Source organism: Bombyx mandarina, chromosome 05 (assembly GCF_030267445.1).
Source record: "Bombyx mandarina strain Sakado chromosome 05, ASM3026744v2".
NCBI classification, from domain to species: Eukaryota; Metazoa; Arthropoda; class Insecta; order Lepidoptera; family Bombycidae; genus Bombyx; species Bombyx mandarina.
In genome coordinates this window covers 7,522,005-7,544,844 of record NC_143212.1, presented here as the reverse complement: position 1 = coordinate 7,544,844, position 22,840 = coordinate 7,522,005, and the positions used below count along the sequence as shown (strand labels likewise).

General features: G+C 36.0%; 1 protein-coding gene across 2 annotated transcripts in view; it reads right to left on the bottom strand.

Annotated features, from left to right (window-relative positions):
* DIP-beta (Dpr-interacting protein beta) overlaps positions 1–22,840 on the bottom strand; it is a 75,263-nt gene that overhangs the window by 18,299 nt on the left and 34,124 nt on the right. The window contains exons 3-6 of one of the 2 annotated variants that reach the window (XM_028173112.2): positions 10,057–10,190; positions 7,522–7,707; positions 6,958–7,150; positions 715–843 (exon numbers count right to left, since the gene is read on the bottom strand). In XM_028173112.2, the coding sequence (XP_028028913.1) occupies positions 715–843; positions 6,958–7,150; positions 7,522–7,707; positions 10,057–10,190 (642 nt within the window). The remainder of the gene's footprint in view (positions 1–714; positions 844–6,957; positions 7,151–7,521; positions 7,708–10,056; positions 10,191–22,840) is intronic. The other variant, XM_089727636.1, reaches the window with a different exon arrangement.

Below are 22,840 nucleotides of genomic sequence, written 5' to 3'. Positions count from 1 at the left end.
TAAGTGAGCTCGGTACAGGTTTTGCTCGCTCTACGCAGGTGAGTAGACTTTATCGATGATTGAATTGATACATGTTGAGAATATGTAATGTGCCGTTACCGTTCGGCTTTCCCTGGTAATCGAGAGGCCCCATTTCTATGAATTTCAAAAATATTCTAGAGACTAGTCTTGAACAAATACTTAGAGGAAGACGTTGAAAGCAAAAAAAAGATGTGTGGTGTCGTGGGATACCGGATAGGAACCTAGTTCCTTATTATAAAAATATTAATTTTAAGGTCTATTCGAGGTATAAAAAAAATTAAACTGGAGGTTTCGCAACAACCCACAGTCATTCGGTAACGTGCGAACTTATTGTGGTACACTTCATTCACGGTTGTTTGCATAAGAGTTAGTCTATTGCGCAAACGAACGCTCTGAGATCGTGGTCAATGAATGATAAAAAAATATGTTATTTTTTGTACGTTATTACAAAGTTAAGTCGTACATTGTGTGCATTACTAATAAAAATCTTACGTTACGGACGTTTGTTCCCGGTTAGGGTACCCCTCCACATCGTCCCATAAGGAACTTCATTTCAAAAATATAATTAAAAATGGAAAAAAAATAAGACAGATCGAGACAGGAAAGCAGATGCCAGATAAATACGAAGATCAAAATCAATTCACAAGAAATACGATATATTTTTTCTAAGAAAACTTTTGTCGCTATACTTACAATGAACGTGAAGCATGATTCTTTTGCTGACAGAAGGAGGTACTCCGTTGGCTGCAATGCATAAATACGCACCCATCTCTGATCTGGTCACTTTTGTTAGATTCACTATCTCACCTTCCAGTGATGTCACTGTTCAAAATATTATCATTAGATTAATATAAAGATTAATAATTCGTTTTTTAGTTGACAGAATCTAAGGTCATGTTACAACGTCAATGTTGTCGCTCACCTTGAGACATTAGGTTGAAGTTTTATTCTAAGGCAACTTGTCAACCTTTGTCACCCTATGTCGGCTAACAACACGCTCTGCCCTTTGTACTCAAGTAAACATTAGTTAGTGCAAGAGTTATGTTGGAAATCAAGGACGATGTTACAATCACGGGCGTGGTTTGATGGTGCAGAATCAATAATGTTGTAGCTTTTGGAGATAGATCTGCACATGTAGGTTAACTAGCATCTTGTAAGAGGTATCGGCATTTACAAATTATTTCTTTTTTAAAGACCAAAGCACAAAAATACGGCTGGTATGTGAAAAATTACATATTTACTTAAAATCGCCATATCGAAATATCTAAATGGCTCAACCCTAGTTGAAGTAAGGTACTTCTAGACAAGCGCTGTACAGAGACTCGACTAGATATACGGAAAACGACTTCTCAATACTTGTTCCAAGAAGTGGTTCAACTCCCATCTCTTCTAGTGCTTACTTTACTTTTCGGCAATAACTGGAAAACACTTTTCGGTCCACCAAAAGTTGACGGGTTAAGCAAACAAGTGCCGTTAGTGGTTTGAACTTGACTTGTTATCCGGACACCTTTCTAAAATGGCACCCGAGTGCGTTTACAGCCATTATTCAAACAAGAGGATAAAAAGCCGGGGCAATATTTTCCGAGGGAGGAAGCGTTGATGGTTTAAAGTGAAGAGCTCTTGGTCTCTGTCGAACGACGGTTCGTTAGCAAACAATGCGCGAACTAGGAGTGCTGTGGAGTGGCTATTGGTCTCGGGAATATTGAAAATTTAAGATGTTTAACAAAGTGAAAGGAAAGTGAGTAATTAATTTTCTGCTGGTGTTACTTGTACAGATAATTTAATAGATTTAAAATATTTGATTTAAAATTCTAGTGTAATTGCACTTTTTTACTTTTAATAAATAGAACATCGAAATATTGTGCAAAATATATTCCAGTAGTAACCTTTTTACATTTTAAAGTTAATCAATTCCTTTATTTAGCTTTTTATTTGCGATGCTTCATTAAACTTGCTGCGACCAATATTAATTAGTTTTAATTTATGTGATAAGTCGTCTCCATGGATTTTTGAACACCCTTTGAGCGGTCCGTCGAATAACTTTGGCTTGTCGATGTGTCATAAGCCAAGGGGAGGCGCTTAAACTGATTTTATCTGTCATTTTCTTTGTATGGGATAGAAATTAACGGTCGAATTTTCAACTACTTTTTCATTAAAATTTTGGTTTCAAAACTAAAAGCAAAACTTCTTTTTATGTAGTACCACTGTCTAGTTTTTTAATTCATTTTTCAACTCGTAAATAAACACAGCCATAGATCACGTATTTTTTTTAAGAATTTTGTTTCAAAATTCCCAGAGATCCCAGAGGCAACAAAAGCATTGACGGACTTTTGTGAAGTGTTCTCAAGTAAAATGGAATGGCAACATTTATTTTAGTTGTCGTTCTTCGTTCAAAAGTGATAATTTTAATTAAGCAAGTAGCTGTAGGCTTGTAGGTTTGAAGTGTGCTCTTTTTGATTGGGTGGTAGCTATTGACTTCAATCAACGTGAGAGTGTTGACTTATCTTCTTAGTACAGTTGTATCAAAACTGCTCGTAGTTTTTAGGGTTTGATTATTTTTCTTTAACAACTTTGAAGAGGCTGAACGACGAACGGAAGATCTTCCACCGAGTGGGTGATATTGCTCGGTAGACCGACGGTCCGAATGTTGTTGTTCGGAACTTGTATATATGCGCTTTATCTTGAAAATGTCGTAAGCGAGATTCAGGCATCTGTCAATTATCTTGCGTAGTATGATGGCTACCCGCCACACAACCGTTTTAAATGTGTTGTATTCTTCATTGAAATTGTTGGGTCATTTTAGGCACATTTCATGGAAACATGTACAGACGTCTATATAAGATTTCTAGATAGAGAGAGATGCCCATGCAGCATGTTTTTGTGAATTTTTTTTATAAAAAATACGAAACGTTAATTAAACATCTGCAAAGTTGGTCAATAATGGATAGTGAATCTCGGTAGCACTAGCGAGAATCTACTCGTATTTGTTTGAAACTCCGCGAGGTAAATGAAAAGCGTCGAACGGGTGGATAGCGGAGTTAATTTGCATCACTCCACGACTAAGTTTCCATCCACCATTCATTCGCTTATCTGCATAATTTGGTGTAGAACATGAAATAAATAGGCACACGACACGCCGTTGTCACCAGTAACATGTTTCATTCGAAACACAAAAGAGTAAATTTTGAATAATACCTCTTTGTTTTCGCTACTGTTTTCTGTCCGTATTATATGTAATTATTGTCATATGTGATTTACACGAATTTCGTTGGACGGATTTGTTATGGAATTTAGTCTTTTGTTCGACATACATATTATGTAACTTTTGTAAGAAATTATTTGGTCAATTGGATACTAAATAAACTTATCATTTTTATTTTTTTTTATTGCTTAGATGGGTGGACGAGCTCACAGCCCACCTGGTGTTAAGTGATTACTGGAGCCCATAGACATCCACAACGTAAATGCGCCACCCACCTTGAGATACAAGTTCTAAGGTCTCAAGTATAGTTACAACGGCTGCCCCACCCTTCAAACCGAAACGCATTACTGCTTCACGGCAGAAATAGGCAGGGTGGTGGTACCCACCCGAAATGAAATAAATAAACTAATTGATAAACTTCATAGCAATATGACGTTGATTTATTCGACTAAATCAACAAATCAACTTACAAACTTCATAAAATATCGTGTTTTCTAGGTACACAAAAGCGATAACTAATAAATTAGAAATTGGTCCGAAGAGCAGGGTCATTAAAAAACTATATCAGTCAGTCGCCCCTCGAACTTTACTCATCGGAATATTCCTGAAGAAATATTGGCCACGGTAATGGATAGCCTGTATTGTTTTCTACTCAGATTTATGGAGGTAACTTGTAACGGCTTCTTTAATTAGACTTCTTCACTCAAATTGATGACTGTTATTGATGTTTGTAATTTAAAATTGTTCGAGGTGGCGTTTCATATTGCTATCCCCCCCTCAATTAAGTAATACTAGATCCGTATCGAGTTCCTTCAAATTGATTTGGGTTTGAGGTGAACGTTATTTTGGCTGTATTAGACGCATGGAATGGAAAGCCTGAGATATCTTAAGTGTAGCATAGAGCTCCGTTGTGAAAGTCATTACCGGTAGTACTTTGTTAGCTTAATGAATTGACTGATGGCGAGAGGAGCTCTGAACAGTGCCAGGGTTAAGTGGGAGCAGCTGATTAATCACCCTGTCAGTACAGTTTCCAATTGCCACTCGTCACGAATCCCCTTGTATAATTTTTGCGTTCAGTTCGAATTTCAAAGTAACTTTGTGTTCTATAGTAAAATATTGTTTTGATTTTTTGTTATTAATGTTTACATTATGATAAATTTATCCATTGAATTAATTTTTTTTTTTTGGTTTTTCGGTACCAGAGAGGCATGGTGAACTGATTAGTTAATAAGTTTTTGTAGATTTTATTGCTGAGCTTAAATAAATCATTGAGCACAAAAATTATTTTACTAATTGGGGATACAAGACGATTTTTCATAATGTAAGTATGTGTACCTACTAATCGGCAGATACAAGTTTCTGATCACAGCGTTGAGTTATTTACATTTTCACTATTGTTTTCACTTTTTTTTAGCTAAGCTAACTTAATGCTTTCCAACATTCAGCACTATTGGTAAGAAGTGTTGTATTACTAGTCTCGTTCCCATTCCTGCCGCGAAACATACACCTTTCTGAAGAGCGGGGCTACCGTTGTTGCAGTGATATCTACGGTCATCTTTTAGATCACGTGGACCATGGCCTACGAGTTTGCTGTACATAGGCCGTAGAGCCATAGGACCCCCAAGGACCGGTCCTGTGTTGATCGTATTTAGCGGATTCTCGTGACCTTAAGCAGATCGTCAGACGTCAGTCCACCTAACATGTCTCCCGCACTGCGTTTTCCAGTACCGTCGCCACTCGAGAACATTTCAGTAATAGTGGCCGTCTAATCTATGAGCAATGAGCTCTGAACACTGCCCTGTCAACCTCATAGCCCTTCGTTCTAAGTCAGTTGGTTCTTCTCTGAATGTTTTTATTCTTGGATCGATCTGGCAGGGAAACTCCAAGCATAGTCTTCTCAGTTTGCTCTTTGATTGACTTTTAGCGTTCTGATAAGGCCCATTTTAAGCGACCACGTTTCACTGCCATATGTCATCATTAAAAATATATAATATATACTGATCAAAACTTTCATCTTGAGATAATGCGGTATTTTAAAAGAGAATATTTCGCTTAGCATTCCGGATGCTGTTCATCTTAGTTGGTATTAACAATTGATATCTTTATATACAGCTACGTTTCAACAGTTTAGAGCTTCCGCACTTAACCGGAGGGGGTATTACATGGGCATTTTGGATCATTTTCCTCTTGTTCCATTCCAAGGCCCCCTCGGACAGAAGATCTTCTGAGGTAATTGAACATTTTATTGAGGTTCTCCAAGTTCTCAGCCATAATCATTCCATCATCCCATCATTACCATCATCATAATATTGTCGGCAAATCGAAGGCGAGTTATGTAATGGCCGTTGATGTTGATGCTTTTTTGTCTTATCCTAATTAGAACTTACTGGTGGTAGGACCTCTTGTGAGTCCACGCGAGTAGGTACCACCGCCCTGCTTATTTCTGCCGTGAAGCAGTAATGCGTTTCGGTTTGAAGGGTGGGGCAGCCGTTGTAACTATACTTGAGACCTTAGAACTTATATCTCAAGGTGGGTGGCGCATTTACGTTGTAGGTATCTATGGGCTCCAGTAACCACTTAACACCAGTGGGCTGTGGGCTCGTCCAACAATCTAAGCAATAAAAAAAAATAAAAAAAATAGAACCTTAAAAACATTCTCCGATCCTGCCCATTTACGAAAATACAAAATAAGTAGACGTACATATTTCATTCATGTTTCACACCAAAAAGACGAGGAGTCTTTGTTATAGTATTATTGTCTCTACTCGTAGCTTATAGGTTAAGTAGGCAAGTAATTATTCGAAGACCGCTTCAAGATCTTAATCCGTCGAGATTAGTAAGGGCGGTGTGAATGGTAATAGTTCGGAATGTGGCGCGGTCTGATTTACTGCTCAGCACCAATACTGAATATTTTAAAGGAAGACTCGTTTGCTTAAAGATTCGTTTGTTTCAATGAGATTTTACTAAGGTATTATATACGAGGAGTTTTTTATGTTTGAACGGTTTTTGGTGGCCCGGAGGCCTTTCCAGTTTCACCAGGATAGGTGGGCGAGCAAAGGCTCAGCCAGGAGGAGTGGGATTAGCTAACAACTGCTCGAGCGCCTCCGAAGGAGACCTAATAACTCAAGACCAGCTGCTTCACGAATTAATGTACTACCGGATCGGAATCGCGATTCCCTGAGGAGATCCGGCGAGAAACTCAGCAGGTTGATGGGTTAAGCTGCACATCGAGCTCTTAATCGACGTGTTCAACGAATACGGTTACCGGGGTCCCTAAGCCCTAACCTAGCGTAAGAGGTAAAGGTGAAGGAAGGAAAAATGAGAAGAAAAAGAAGGAAGCTGCTCTTTAGTGTTTTGAAACAAATGACAATTCTCGTGAAAATCAGTATTAGTGTATCGTCATTGATTTATTTAATCCCAGTACATAAATTGTTAATGTTTCCGAAGTCACAAAACCGTAAATATATGTGTTAATAATTATATTAATTCATAAAACTTAAACGTTTTTTTTAAATCTAAATTAAATTTGTAAATCACTTCTTCAATTTGGATGCCTTTTCAGTATATCAGTAATAACAAATCAAATATAAAGTAACTGACTTTAAAAGGAAGAATATAAACTTTTCTATTGTATATAAATGAAAAAGAATCGTCATTTAAATTTGCAGGATTAAATGTAGATTCCTTAAAAAAATATAAAAAAATAATATTACAATTAGTATCAAATATTTTACCTTTGGTTTTTCCTTGCGGTCCGCCTCGAGATATAATATCCCCACCATCCTCTCTACGCCACACGATCTTTGGTGGCGGATAGCCTCGAGCTTTGCAGACTAGTTTAGCTGAACCCCCTTCGGGGACCATCATATCGCCCGAAGTCTCTTCATAAACAATATCCGGTGGTATGACCACTTCTAAAAATGCAGTCTAAAAGAAAATTAAGTAGAACTTAAGTAGAAAATTAAGTAATGTTCATGCGACCTTATAAAATTAATTCGTCTATTTATCATTATTTTACTACTGAAGTTAAATACGAGAAAGTAGGTAAACCCGTTATGTACCATGTTCATTCTTATTCAAAGATATCTTCAATACTTTCTTTCATAATAAAATATAGAAAAACATAAATGGTATTACAATAAAAAATTAAAATACAATGACTCAAGATTTTTTTCTTGAATAATAAAATATCTAAATTAACGTTTCTTCAAATAAAATATTTAAAAAAAAGGAAAACTAATGTATTTCAGTTTCAATTTCCCTCTATTGTGTGTATTTCAAATAAAAATATACTGTACCTGCATTTTCATAGGGTCAGTGTTGACTTGGCACATGTATTGTCCCCTGTCCTCTCGCTTCACGCCCCTGATATTGAGCGTCCACGTGTTGTAATCGTTGTGTGTGACGCTCAGCCTCGCATTGTTCGTGATGACGTGCTCATGAATTGCCAGTATAGCTTTCGTGTCCGCCTTGATCCACGCTACCTACATCCCGTAACAATTCACATTCAACATTAACCCCGAGAAATTGCAAACGTTTCAAGTGTACGGAACTCTAATTTCGAAAGGCATCGTTTTCACAAGGGTTATTTATATTATACGACGTTATGGAAACGAGCGATGAAGACTTTGGAACGAACAAGTCTAATTATAAGCAAATGCTTCCCGAGAGGCAGTCACGGCAACGATCCTCGAGTGCCAGCAACACTATCTTGTAGCGAGGGCCGCGCGAAATGCTCTCGGAATTTTTAATTACATTTTCGTTTGGTCGCCGCTATGAGGCTAGCTGCGGGCGTGCTGAAAACGCCCTCGTTTCACCCGCTTTACCAAAAGCGTCGACATTGCAATAGAAGCTAATTTCCTGCATAGCGCGTAGTAAAAAATCCGAACAAAAATGTAGCGTTTACCCTACTTTGTGGTACTCGAACTTTTATTGTGGGCAATTTATGTTAGAGACGACAACCTTTAGAAAAAATACTTACTTAGCACTTGTAAATAATTTAAAATTATTGTTATGCTTACAAAAAATTAATATATGAATTAAATTACAGTGAACTAATACAGGTGCTGGAAAAGGAAGACACTACAAGAGAGATCAAGAATAGTGCTCACAGTGCTCCAAAAGTAACTTGTCGCTAATCAGTGCATACACTCTGAAATATATCTACATAATATTAGACAGAGTAAGATTTTGGTGCGTGTAACTAAAATTTGCTTAATGTCAATAATAGTTGTACAAACGTTTCTCTGGCGCAGCATTACTCCAGAACTTGAATTATTAGAGAAACGTTCATAAAACTTCAAGGTAATTTAAAGCTACGGTGTATTTTCAATGATAAAAATAATCTTTGAAAGTACATCGCAGATTGAACTTCGTTTAAATAAAATATTTGTAAGAAAATATAACCAAAACATATTTACCAATTGAACTCATCCATACCAGCGGTGCATATCGAAATCGATCGTATTTTTTTGTTAGAAAATGACGTGTAACATGTATAGAGATGTTTGTAAAATATAAAACTGTGAATTGTAAGTGGAGGATAGTTCAAAAGAGATTGGAATTTTATTCATTCGGGAATACTGTGCATCTGATGGGTAAGTTATTGCTCTTGAGTAATTACTCACGTGAAATCGATATAAAGACGAGTTCGTTCGAGATGTATCGCGAGAAAATCGAGTAGCCCAACCGAACAGTCCCAAAGAGACTATTTTCGAATCTTGTTTCTTGCACACGATTCGTGAAATACTTATATTTTCCTTTATGGTACCGTTTGTTTTTTTCTGTATCGGTTCAAATCACATGGGCATTGAACTTATTTCATATTGCGATTAATTAAACATTATTTTTTTTTTGAAATAAATTCGACATTTAAAACTAATCAACTTCAGTACCTATCGTTTAGAAAAAGGTAAAATCAGTGTGACGTCATTTCACATATAAAGCCATGTTAAACATAACACCGTTAGTCTCCTAGATTAGCTTTCGGGACAGTTTGAGAGCAGTGTCTCTTGAAATGATTGAACGGGGACCAAGGGGGTTTGTCTACGGCTTTATTTTAATTTCGCAAAGTGACTGTTTTGCAACTTAAATTCTCGCCTCGAATGAAACGCCGCTCATCGTGTTGGCTTTTGCGGGTTTTGTTGTGACAATGATCGACTTGGCTAAGATTGATCACCTAAGTGCTTTTGCATAAAATATAAATATTAAAAAAAAAAGTCTAAACAATTGTTATGTGCGTCAGGGAAGAGCATGCGCATTTCTTTTGCTTCCGAATACTAAGGAACTTAATTATTATTTGTTTCGTATTATTTAAAGATATTCGTTTAGAGCTCCTTAATTTCTATTCCAGGTGCAGATACACAATTACTGTCAAGTGCAAGTTGTGCGGAGTAGGACTAATTCTACTACTATTGTGTAGGAAACTATTTTAGTGCAAAATAGTTGTGTGTACTCTATACTAAGATAGAGAGAGAGGTACTAAGTGCCAGTGGATTTGGAAGAATACCGAAGAAGTGCATCATAGTTTGTGTGCTAAAGAAGTGTGAAAGTAAGTGCGGAAGTCTATGTGTTTAGATCTGTAGCTTTTAAGTGATAGATTCATCAATTGTTTAAAATAAGTTGTACGAAAAAGCAAATTCATTTCTGAAGTCTGAAACAGTAAAAAAAACTTTTCGAAAGAAAGATTCTAGTCAAGCGGCTTAGGTTTATTTCTTCCTAAGCAATCATTTTATATTTGTTAAGTTAAATATCGAGCTATAGATCTAAACGTAGGAGTGCAGAGTGAGAGTGCTTCTCTATCGGTAGCTGTAATGAGTTAGTTTGATACACACCCTGGCCGTGGCGGAGTCGCCACTCACCCTGTAACCACCCAGGTTATTGACCACGCATGTGAACATCGCATCCCTCCCCTGTGCGATCGTCACGTTCTCCAAAGGATAAAGAAAATCCGGTTCTAGACCTAAGGCTGAAACAAATTTTTTATTATTACTAACGTTATACAGGAATAGCTAAAATTACTTTTACAGCTTAATTTCGCGTTTATTATTTTTCTCTTTAGGGTCCGGTCCTTGAATGCAAAAGCAAGGGGGTCCCTTGTTGGGGTCGCTTTCTTATGCGTTTCTTGTCTTGCCGACAATTAAAGTCTTTTTCTTTCTGCATATTAGTAATAAATACTATGGTAGAGGATAGTTATAAAAAAAAACATCAAGCTTCTCAGTAAATATTATAGCTTGAGCCTTAAGAAGTTTTAGCTTGCACCAGCAACCAGTGCGTGAACCTTACTCGTATTAGTCCGATTATTATAATTTTGATGTGTCGACTACAGCTTTCATAATTACTGTCAATGTGGATACAATAGTGGTAGTACAATAGTGGACACAAAGATTTCTTTTATCTCTAAAATGAAATTTCAAGTTAAGCTAACCTCTATTTCAATAATATTTTCTAAATATGGTCTTTACCTATGAAGTTGCCGTTTAGTATTCAAAAAATATTAAAAGTATTTTCTATTTCTATCAATCAAAATATGGATCCATGGTATCGCTGCATCTCTGTCAGCGTAGTGGTAATTAATGATTCAGTGCCCTTCTTGAAGAAATCAGGTGTACGGAAGCCAACAAACACTTTAAAGGCATAAACTACTTACTACCTTTCGGGGATTGAATTCTTTTCCTGCCAACAAGTAGTCTAAATTTGAAAAAGTACAAACATGTTCGCGCAATGGTAAATACGATGGATAATGCAGACCTTCCAGCCCTAGCTCTTGTAGTATAGACACCATCTGTGCCATATGAGGTCCAGCGTTGTCGTGTAGGAGCAGCGGAGATGAGGGATTTACCAAGGCTGGCCAGAGATTCGTGAGGTTCTCTATCATTTTGTCCAGTTTCTCGCAGCACACATCTGCACTAATGATGGTGCCATTTGGTAAGAAGCTGAAGAAATGAATTATACGGGCAGTAGACTACCCAACAATGATCATGATGACTTTTTTAGGGGTAAGTTCATGGCATTATCTGGGTCCTAAGCCAAGGTAAAACTTAGTAAAACTATAATATCTAAAATAATCACCAATTACGATTATCAAAAATAATCCATGTTTCATCGCATGCGGTTCAAAATCCCCCCGTTTCTGGGTCTGTTAACAATGCAAGGCATGTCTTAACGTGTTCAGCGCACTGCGATCGTTGAGTTCGTGTGGCACCTACTTATAATTTTTCTTTTACCTTGCCAATTTGACGCAAAAGGACCAATGTTGTTTTGATGCTTACGTTGAAAGATACTACTAACTCAGCGGAATATTGTGTATCATCGACTTCCATTATTGCCTTTAATTCGTCGTTGTTGATTTTAGTTGTTTGTCGACGATGGGGCTAATTTTTTGATCAAAATTTCCATATCGGAAGTTTTCACACTAATAACGAGTCGTACGTTCGTTTGTAGTGCTCCCTTCGTACACTTCATTAATGCTGTCAGCCATTTGTGCGATATTGCTACTGCGATGGAACTCGTATCCCGTAATTACTCGTATTTTTATCGTGTCCATATAAAAGTTACTAATTTACCGTAGATTGGGGGAATTGGGACCCTTTCCAAATCTAACACAAATTTTCAATGGTTTTTCTTAGGATAATAATAATAAAAAATGTATACACGCTGCGTTATTATACCTAGTTCATTACAAAATGTACACAAAAACTGAAAAAAATTGCTTGACCTGATACACCTTGGCTTTGGGGTGAATCAGGTTATGTATGGGGACAATAGAGTTTTTCGATAGGGCTGGCACTATTTAGTTGTTAGGTAAGTACCCAACTTTAGGTAATTGATTTTTAATATCTTTAATGAGCTACAAAACTTTCATGACTAAATTAAACTATTTAATATTCTTAAACACTAAATAAAAGTCATTTTTAGTCCAAAAAAGTTTAATCTAACAACTCAACAAAAGTATTTTGACATCCTAGATTTTTCCCTATTCTAACTCTAGTCTCTATTACCCCCTATCTACTGTAGTGAAAACCAAGCAATAATCAATAAAAAATATCCTGAATTTCAAAATAGGATTCCGTATTTTTTTAATAAAATTGAATGAATGTATGAATTTAGAAATTAATTTCTTCATACCTAAATTATGTTTCAAATGGCCACTATTACAAAACGGCTACTTTATGAAGTACAGACTTATTATTATTATAAGACGGGTTAGGGTAACATAGAGATTCTGACGACTAATACTTTATTCAACTGTGACAATTAAAACTGTAAAGTATTTGAAATTGTAAAAAGAAAACAATTAAGTCGTAGGTTAGACTACAAATTGTTTTTATTATGTCTACGACTTGCCTGAACAATAACAGAACAAAGAAAAAAGTATTAAGAGTAAAAATTCTCAGATACAAAATTAGTGATTTCTTAATATTCCAGTTTGTATGATTTAGAATATATGTTTATGAAGATTTTACAGCTTAGATATTTCATTTTTGGCAATTTGAATGGTGGAACCTATTTATGTAAATTCACTGTATGCCCTACGATCACAGAATGCTGATATAATGCTTTATCTTACCATTATTTGGTGAACCTTATTGTTGCTTATACAGCGCCTATGGTAAGAGAGGGGATGTACAAAATACAGTCATTTGTATATGCTATAAAAAAGTTTGTTTCATTAATTTTTATAAATACACAACAAGAATCTCCTTAGAACAACAGTCAGAAATAACTTTCGAACGGTTTTAAATCAAAGGAATTTTGTAAAGAAAACTTTGATATTAACATAATGTTCGTCGTTCGGAAAACAAAATCAATCTCATGTTATAAATAGAATTAATTTGATTTTCGTTCGCACTTAGAAGTTCCCGCTACCCGAAGTAGGCTTCTAAGTGATTTCAACTCCCGACGCGACGTCTGCAACGCTCCTAGCACCGATTTGCATAAATGGCGACAAGCAAATTCTTGGGTTCACCCAAGACCAACGGAGCTTTTTGAAACGGAGGTATTCTTAATATCTATCTATCTATATATAGGTATATATAAAAATGAATTGCTGTTCGTTAGTCTCGCTAAAACTCGAGAACGGCTAGACCGATTTGGCTAATTTTGGTCTTGAATTATTTGTGGAAGTCCAGAGAAGATTTAAAAGGTAGATAAATATGAAAATGCTCGGAATTAAATAAAAATAACAATTTTGTTTTTCCTTTGATGTGTTCCCCGTCGGACGGATTCCTTTTTTTTAATATATATTTTATACACACAGCTGTTAGAAGAAACACGACAATAAGGATACAGAGTACAATCCTTTTGTTTGTTTTAAGTTTAGTTTATACAAAAGTTTAGGTCTATTCTTTTTCGATTGAGGCACTAAGAAGTCTCCCGGGCCAGCTAGTATAATATATATTTCTTCTGTGCGTGTGTTTGTCACTGAACTTCTCCTTAACGGCTGAACCGATTTTAATGAAATTTTCTGTGTATCTTGAGGTGGATTCGAGAATAGTTTAGATTTACAAATCAGCCCGGCAGATGGCACTGCATTTGGTATCTAGGCTATTTATCTTTCCTAGAAATAATTTATATGGCAAAACAACGTTTGCCGGGCCAGCTAGAATTTTATAAAACGTACATTAAAAACCATAGAGTTTTATATTTCTATCTCTATAAGTATCTCTGTTCGTAGCGAAGGTATAGTCCCTTTCGAATGAATAGCTGGAGGCGTCAATATTCTACGTGACCAGTTACTTGTGTCGCGTCCACGGAAACATGTGTCGGAAGTAAGGACCATCTATTTACTCATAGAATAGCGATCGTGCTACTGATTTATTCGCGTGTACTCACGCTCCAGGAGAGGCGAATATGATTACGATAATATATGTATATATCTTAATATTAAAAGATAATGTTAGATGGGCTGTCTGAAAAAATTATATCGATTTCATGAATATACTTGTAATATACATATTTTTATAGTATCTAGATACGAATCGCTTGTTTCCCTGCTACAGGTAATTATATTAACGTTGAGTTTAATTTTACTGTACATAATAATATGTCTTACGCGTAATAATAAATTATGTCGATTTTCCCAATAAATAAAAGAAAAACTTGTGTAGCTAATGTTGCATATCGGAGCATAGTAGTTAATTGTTGGGGATGAGTCGACATGACGTGCTAGCAGGAATGCATTTAGTATTGATATGCAGCTTCTTAAACACCACAACGTAGAAAAGTTACTAATAATAAGGATTTCTTCTCGTAAAATTAGTTACGGGTTTAAAATATTTTTTCATCATGTCATTTACTATTTAAATTAGGAATCAAATGAAAGTCTAGGAAAAGCCGTAACCAACCAATAAGACAATACATAATCACAACCAATCCGTCAAGAGTGTACGACTGAGAAGAATGATGTTGTCGTTCGTAATTCAGATTATTATAAAGTATAACACGGGTTAGAAGTTCGATTCACAGTCAGAGTAATTCGGGAGTCGCAGACATGACATTGAAGTCGTCGTGGCCTAATGGCTAAGACGTCTGGTGCATACGTGTTGAGGCGATGCACCGATGTTCGAATCTCAGGCGGGTACCAATTTTTCTAATGAAATACGTACTCAACAATTGTTCACGATTGACTTTCACGGTGAAGGAATAACATCGTGCAATAAAAATCAAACCCGCAAAATTATAATTTGCGTAATTACTGGTGGTAGGACCTCTTGTGAGTCCGCACGGGTAGGTACCTTGCCTATTTCTGCCGTGAAGCAGTAATGCGTTTCGGTTTGAAGGGTGGGGCAGCCGTTGTAACTATACTGAGACCTTACAACTTTATATCTCAAGGTGGTTGGCGCATTTACTTTGTAGATGTCTATGGGCTCCAGTAACCACTTAAAATCAGGTGGGCTGTCAGCTCGTCCACTCATCTAAGCAATAAAAAAAAAAAAACATGATTTAAAATTGTTATCAAGTTTTTTTTTTTTTATTATTATTTCCTATATTTCGAATGCTTTACACTTTTTTGTGCTACGGACGTCGTATAACGTCACAGCATCTGGAAGACTAGTTTTAATCTTGTTAAAGATGTTTGGTATCTTGACTCGTTTGACTATTTACTCACCTGTTTTTGTCATAAATATATGTTTTCCTATAAGACAGTTAAAAGTTTTACCTAGGGGACGTTAAACGAAAAAAGTTTAAAAAAAACTAAACTGATTTTGGAAAATAAATAAATTTTAAGTTCGATCGAATTTCAAAAGGTGTGTTAGTTGAACACTGTTCTAAAAACGATAAACATAAGCAAATTAATGCAATAAATTAGTTGCTGGTTCATGCTAAGAGCCATACACGGACAAGGGGAATGGGTCAAGTGAAACACCACTGCAAATGTCCCCCGTATAAATGTCACCAATATACGTACAAGCGCTTTTCACGTTCTATATTTAGAACCAACGAAATGTCGACCTACACCGGGTAGGCCTGTTAACATTTCTGTTTCAAATGTATACGAATTGATTGGCCATTACAAATTTGAGTTCCCGTTTTAAAACGAAACTTAACATTTGTCTGGTTTTGGTGTTACTTTCGGAAACCGATGCGCTGTTATATTTTATCCTTCTTTTGAAGTGAAACTTCTTTAGGCGCATGAGGGTAAAAATTTTACAGAAGTCACGCAGGTATGCAACGGAAGTGACATCAAACTACTATTGAAATTAAGTACTTGTAAAATGTCAGTAGTAGTAGTTGTTGTATTTTTCCAACTGGAAAGGCAAATGTATCATACATATTTTATTATTTTTTTGTGAAAAATGTTAATAGGAATTGAAATGAAATGAAAAGAATTTGGGACATTAATCAAATAGCATGAAATAAAATTAGTCAATTCTATTGGCAAAATATTAGTAATTTACAATTTAGAAATCTAAATGTGACTGTCAACACTGAGGTTTGAGATTGACATTTGACAGACTTTTGGCGGGAACATATCTTCCTTTTTCGCTTCCTCTAAGTCTCGGAAATCTAAAGTTTTAGATTTGTATAAATATAAGCAAGACTTATAAATTAGTCCGCCAAAAAAGTTTCACTTCTGACATGTGTACTTTGTACGCACGCACTTTTTTTTTTATTAAGGTAGGTAAAGGTTTTAATAATAATATTCCACTTGGCCAGTTTAATCTAAATAATTAAAAGTCGATAAAACCTATTAATTCGACAGCAGATATTCTTTAACGTTATGCAATATCTTATATAGTTTCTAAAAAGTATCTAAATTGAACTAACATAATACTTTTTCAGTTTTATAATACAAGAAGAATATAGGCGTTGAATATTGTGTAGGTATTGTTTTGTTTTGAAGGTATTGTTTTGAAATTACGAAAAGTAGTTACTAATTGCTTTGAACTTTGCGACTGTATAAACAACAGTCTTCTAATCTTACGTTGTTTATTTTTGATTTTTTTTTTTCATTGAAAAAATAATAATTACAGTTTAAAATAGAAACAAAAAAAATCTTTTGGCACTTGTATACTAGAATCAGTCTTTGAAGACAAAACAAAGTCAAAACAAATCAGAAATAAAATTAAAAACAAACCGTATATTAAATTTATTGAAACGAAAGTTCAAACAGTGACATGTTGTCTCAAGTTAACTCACGCGACATCAAAACTAAATAAACAGCGGTGCGGAACTGGTGTAAATGATATCGGCAAGTCCTTCGTTGACAAATGCCTTAGGGTGCGTCAAGTTCCGCCACTTACAATTCACGCCAACCGATCAAACATTATCTCTACATTCGACATTTCATTTAATTTTCTTTTCACGGCCTTTTCTCTTCAATCACTCTATCTATGAAAAAAAACCGCATCAAAATCCGTTGCGTAGTTTTAAAGATTTAAGCATACATAGGGATATAGGGACAGAGAAAGCGGCTTTATTTTATACTATGTAGTGATAATATATAATAACTATACCACAAAAAGCGTGAACGTTACTTGAGGAGTTTACGTCTCGTGAAGCCGAGACGTCGTTGACGTTCAAAACAAATATTTTCGTAGATGTTTTTGAAGTCGTTACGAACAAGTTGCCTGCGACGTATTCGACTGCATTTCGCGCCACTAGACTCTCGCTCTGGATTTGTTTGCTCCAACTAGTTAAATGTTGGGCCAAACTTTATTTCGGACGTCGAAGTCTTCCAGGCTCTGTAGTCGGTAACCCAATGTTATTGTTGTTTGAATGTATTTGGAGAGGTTAAGAGCAAAGCACGAAATAAATATACCTTAAGGCCATTAAATATTCATGTGTTGTGTCGTCAGGTACGGGCTGCAGAACTAGACCTGAATAATTACTTTGATTTCGATCTTGGTTGTCACAAAGACTGTTGGGAATAGAGTGTTTTATATATGTACTGTTTATTCTGTTGTTCGATTTTAAATTAGTATCAAGTATATTCTATTCTTAGTCTACAAAAAAAGTACAGAAATTGCTTTGGAAAACTCTACGAAAACTGACAGTTTATTTTTGGAAGAAAAAATTACAAGAAAAACACAAGCATCGTGTTTATTTTCTACATTATTACTGAAGACAGGGCGCAGTGCTAGTCGGTCCGGATTTTTTTTATTGCATAGATGGGTGGACGAGCTCACAGTGTACCCGGTGTTAAGTGGTTACTGGAGCCCATAGATATCTACAACGTAAATGCCGCCACCCACCTTGAGATATAAGTTCTAAGGTCTCAGAATAGCTCCAACGGCTGCTCCACCCTTCAAACCGAAACGCATTACTGCTTCATGGCAGAAATAGGCAGGGTGGTGGTACCTACCCGTGCGGACTCACAAAAGGTCCGTCCACCAGTAATTACGCAAATTATAATTTTGCGGGTTTTTGATTTTTATTACACGATGTTATTCCTTCACCGTGGAAGTTAATAGTAAACATTTGTGAAGTACGTATTTCATTAGAAAAATTGGTACCCCGCCTGGGATTCGAACACCGGTGACTTTGATGACTTTGGCCTCATGCCTCAAAACGAACAAAAATATCCACGATTCGGAAAAATAATCGATAACGTTCAAAGCCCACACGATCATTCTGATTATACTCATTAGACTTTAGGTTACATTTCCCATAAAGAATGATTATTTCGTAATAAATTCCATCATATCTTACGTTTCAAGAACAAAATTAGAATATTGAATTCGAAAACGCGATTAAGATAAAAATCAAATCAAAAATAAACAAGAAAGCAATAACCGTAAAACAATCTTGTACTAAACCAAGAATTCTGGTTCGAGATTGCGTAGAGCTCACTGGAAGTAAGGGAATTCTTTAACAACATTGTTTCTAAATTAAAACAATCTCATAATTGCACATTCTCTAACTTCTTTGCTGCAGCGTAGGTCTTTGTGGTGGGGAAAAATTTAGGGGGAAGAGCGTCGGGAGGTTAAGTTTTGAGGCGAAGTTAAACCGATTAAGTGTCATTTCCGTAGCGGAACTAGCGCTGTTCATTAAATATTTCGAGTGACTTAATTGCTGAGGTCGGGCGTCTTCCAAGTTTTGATGGGAACAGATTCGTTCCCTTTCTTTGTCCTATCTCGACGAGTTTCACGGAAATGTTTCGTATTATTGTATTATCTTTAATTTGCTTCCATTTTTTTTTCGGATTTTTTGCTTTGGGTTTATTCTCTCGGCATTCTGTATAACTGTCGTAAATACTTTCAGTAATATTGGACTAGTTATTCAGATGTAAATTTTATGGAAAGACTACCCGGTTCTATTAACTATCAATATGTGAATCTTATTATTACACGCTCTTTTTCTAATTAGATTAATATAAATTTATCTATTTATATATAACGAAATTTTTCAAGGTAGTTTTCACAAATTTGAAGTCGTCCATGTAACTTGAAAAATTGTACAATTATCAATGACCCAATGATAATGCTCAAATTTGATTGATTTAATATCCTGACCAGGATCATCAGGATAAAAAACGAACACTCAAAGTTCGGCTTGCTATTAAAATGTTTTTATTTTGGACTAGGAACATATCTATAATAATATACGTATTATGTATGCACTTACTGTGGCATAACCAAAGTACAAACACATCAATTTTACTCAAAAAACCAGACTCCATTAAGAACGTTCATAATAAAAGCCAAATTCAATTCGTGACGGCGACAAAAAGTATTTAATGTTATCTTTAGCTTGTAAATATTAACTTCTTTGTGCGAACCGAGGAAAAAAGTTGTTCCACATTCGTCCGGGCACAAAGTCCATTACGGTCAATAATTCGTCTAGACGGAGGCACGTGTTGAAGCTATTCTCACGGGTAAACGAATTACACGCGTTGTGTAAATAAAAGAAACTGCCGGCAGGATAAACAGTATAACAATTAAGGTGAGGTCAAATGAAAGATGTGATGTGCCTTGAGGAGCGCGCTAGTGAGCCAATGATTGCCGTCTCTGGGTGCTTATATTGCATTCACTGTTTGTGTATAATTAATATTAGAAAGAACTGAAATCACTCTTAATTTCAGGTGACAATGTTAATAAATTTTGTGTTTATATATTTTCGTTAAGGGAATTTTATAGAAGCGGTTTGTCAAAGTCTTTTGAGTATTTATAAAGATGTGAAAAGGTCATTTAGACGTAGAGTTTTTCGTCTCAAATATACGATTATCCAAAGAATATAAAAAAAGGTTCTTCTTGATAGCATTCGCAATTCCCGCTCTTCGACATCGGCTATAAGCGTGTCGCCATTAAATATGTAATATCTCCCAGTAAACAGAACTTAATGAGTGAACTCGTATGACAAATCTGACATATAAAACGGTTGAAATTGATTTGTGCAATATTCGTGTGAATTTAAAACATCATACATATGATCGCATTTAAATCAATTAAAGAGCTCAAACAGCAAACCCCTTTGCCGTGTTCCGCTGTGTAAAAAGTGCCAAGGGCCGGAATGATTCTTTCGAACAGTCTATAAATAATTTTTGAATGAGGTTTTATGTCTTGTCTGTATGTAGCACTTGAGTCGATCATAATTAACGTTTATTTTACCTATATGGGTGAACCAGATTTGGTCTACCTAGTGTTAAATGATTATTGAAGTCCATAGACAGAGCAATGCTACCACCCACTTTGCGGCATAAGGTTGAAATCTCAATTATATTTTAGGACAGCTATTCTACCCTTCAACTCTGAATATGCTTGAGTAACGCGGCAGAAGTTTGCAGAATAGTGGTTCCTGACCACCTGCATAACTTTTGGCGATTTTTTCTTGCAAATGTATCGTCCGATTTCTCTTACGGGAACGGTGTCATTTAAAAGACCACATTCTAAGAAAAAGTAAAAGCGTATTTTTTTTTTTCTTTTTTCCTACCTATGCTGATAGCCTTAAGAGGCTATTTCAACTTCTCCTTCACGTGTCGGTGAGCTAACTGGGCTCAAATCGGGAGTGTTGCTAACACTGGCCCTAGGTAGAGCAGTGCTTCGCATAATCTACTACCGGATCGGAAACGCGATTCACTGAGAAGATCCGGCGAGAAACTCAGTGAGCTGTGTCTATGGGTTAATGGTTAATTCATTCGTCGAGCCCTTCGTCGCAAGCGACGGGTTCGACGAGGACGGTGACCGGTGTAAAAGCGTATATTATGGTATTTATATGAGTTCTGATTAGCTCGTAGTTAGGTTTCAATGTTACCTATTTAAAAACCTAATTTCTATATTAGACACAAGTGGAAGATGATGTTACCAGAGCGTCGGGTGTGTTCTGTGTATTTCACTTTATTAGTGCTTATAAATTCCAATAATTGCGTTACTTCATATGAATCGTAAATTCATCTACCAATATTAGTTAATATCAATACTTTTTTAATCGCCTTCATAGACCGCACGAATCCCACTGATGGTGAGTAGACACCGTTGCTTGGGTATAATAAAATCGCTTGCTACCGTTTACAAGAAAACATACGTTTTTGATGTAAAACTTCATACTGGTCTTCAAAAAGACCGATTTATATAAAAAGACTAAATTGTTCATAACTTTTTAATTAATAATTCACATCCAGTAAAATGGCAAGGAATTTTCATCATTTATTAAATCATTGTTCATATCATATGATCTGCCGTGTCGGTCTGTAAAATTATTATTCATATTAAATTATCGAGATTAATGTATTTCGTGACCTGTCTTATAAGGTATACGTGACCGCAGGAAGGTAGAATTAAACGTTAATTGACGGTAACAAAACAATTTTCTTGGACTTTTATTGGATCAGAACTCAGCGAGTCAAGAAACACTGTGTTATTAGGGCTGGGCAAGTAGGTATCGCTGGCTTCATTCTAGAACTAGGACAATAAGTTTTAAAAGATGTGAAATCCAGACATTCGCAATCATTTAAAAGTGAAAAAGCGTTTTGCCTTTGTGTTTGTGATCGCACTTTAGTAGCTTTTTAGTACGCGTCTGATTTACATCGTTGTACACATAAGTAAGATAGAAATGGCATTTGTAGCGCGCATGAAATGGCCAGCTTACAATCGTAAGAAATATTACTTATTTTATTATTTATTAACCTTATAAGTACAACATAAAAACGCGAATAGTATCTATGGTGGAATTAAGTTTTAAACTAATATCTCAAGTAGTAGTACGTCTCGTAATACGATTAATAATAATTGATAAAAAACACGATCTCGGAAAGACAAAATCCGTGTACAACATAACAATTGCAACAGATTCAATCCGTTAACGAAAAAAATAAATAAATCATTGGTAGTAGCGCGTAGATTGTTATGTATGTATGTCGATCGGTCGGGCTCACTTTTTCAATATCCCGAACCTAATGGCCGTCAGATGGCAAGTTGGGAAAAGTGATGCTATCAAAAAGCGATAGGCCGCGGTTACGCCCGTTATCGGAGCACTTTGCGCTTCCTATGACGTGGGTCAACTTACAAAACGTGTTGTACAACGGTTTTATATAACTGAATTGATATGAGTTACCGTCATTTCTAAGAGGAAAAGCCTTTTGAGAAGATCATCATACATGTATGTAGGATAGAAACGGTATGGATGAATTACAGATATGGACCATGACTAAGTGAAATAGGAGATGACGTGTTAGGAGGTAAGAAAGATGGCGAATGAATGTTGAACACCGTTTTATTTTTAACCTTGAGGAGGAATGAGGGTAGTTACCGGTCGCAACAGCAGACACGCAGTGTACCTCTGAAGACGAAATACGTTTGTATTTTATTTACTTGTAATAAGAAAGTCGGAATAAAAATCAAGTTTGTATGAAGCCCTTAACTGTCTCATTGGCCCAAACCGAATAGAAGAAGATTCCACATGTATAAAAGATCAGTCTACTGGTGGTCGGACCTCTTGTGAATCCGCACGGATAGGTACCACCGCCCTGTCTACTTCCGCCGTGAAGCAGTAATGCGTTTCGACTTAAAGGGTGGGGCAGCCGTTGTAACTATACTGAGACCTTAGAACTTATACCTCAAGGTGGGTGGCGCATTTACGTTGCAGATGTCTATGGGCTCCAGTAACCATTTAACACCAGGTGGGCTGTGAGCTCGTCCACCCATGTAAACAATAAAAAACAAAAACCATAAAGTTTTT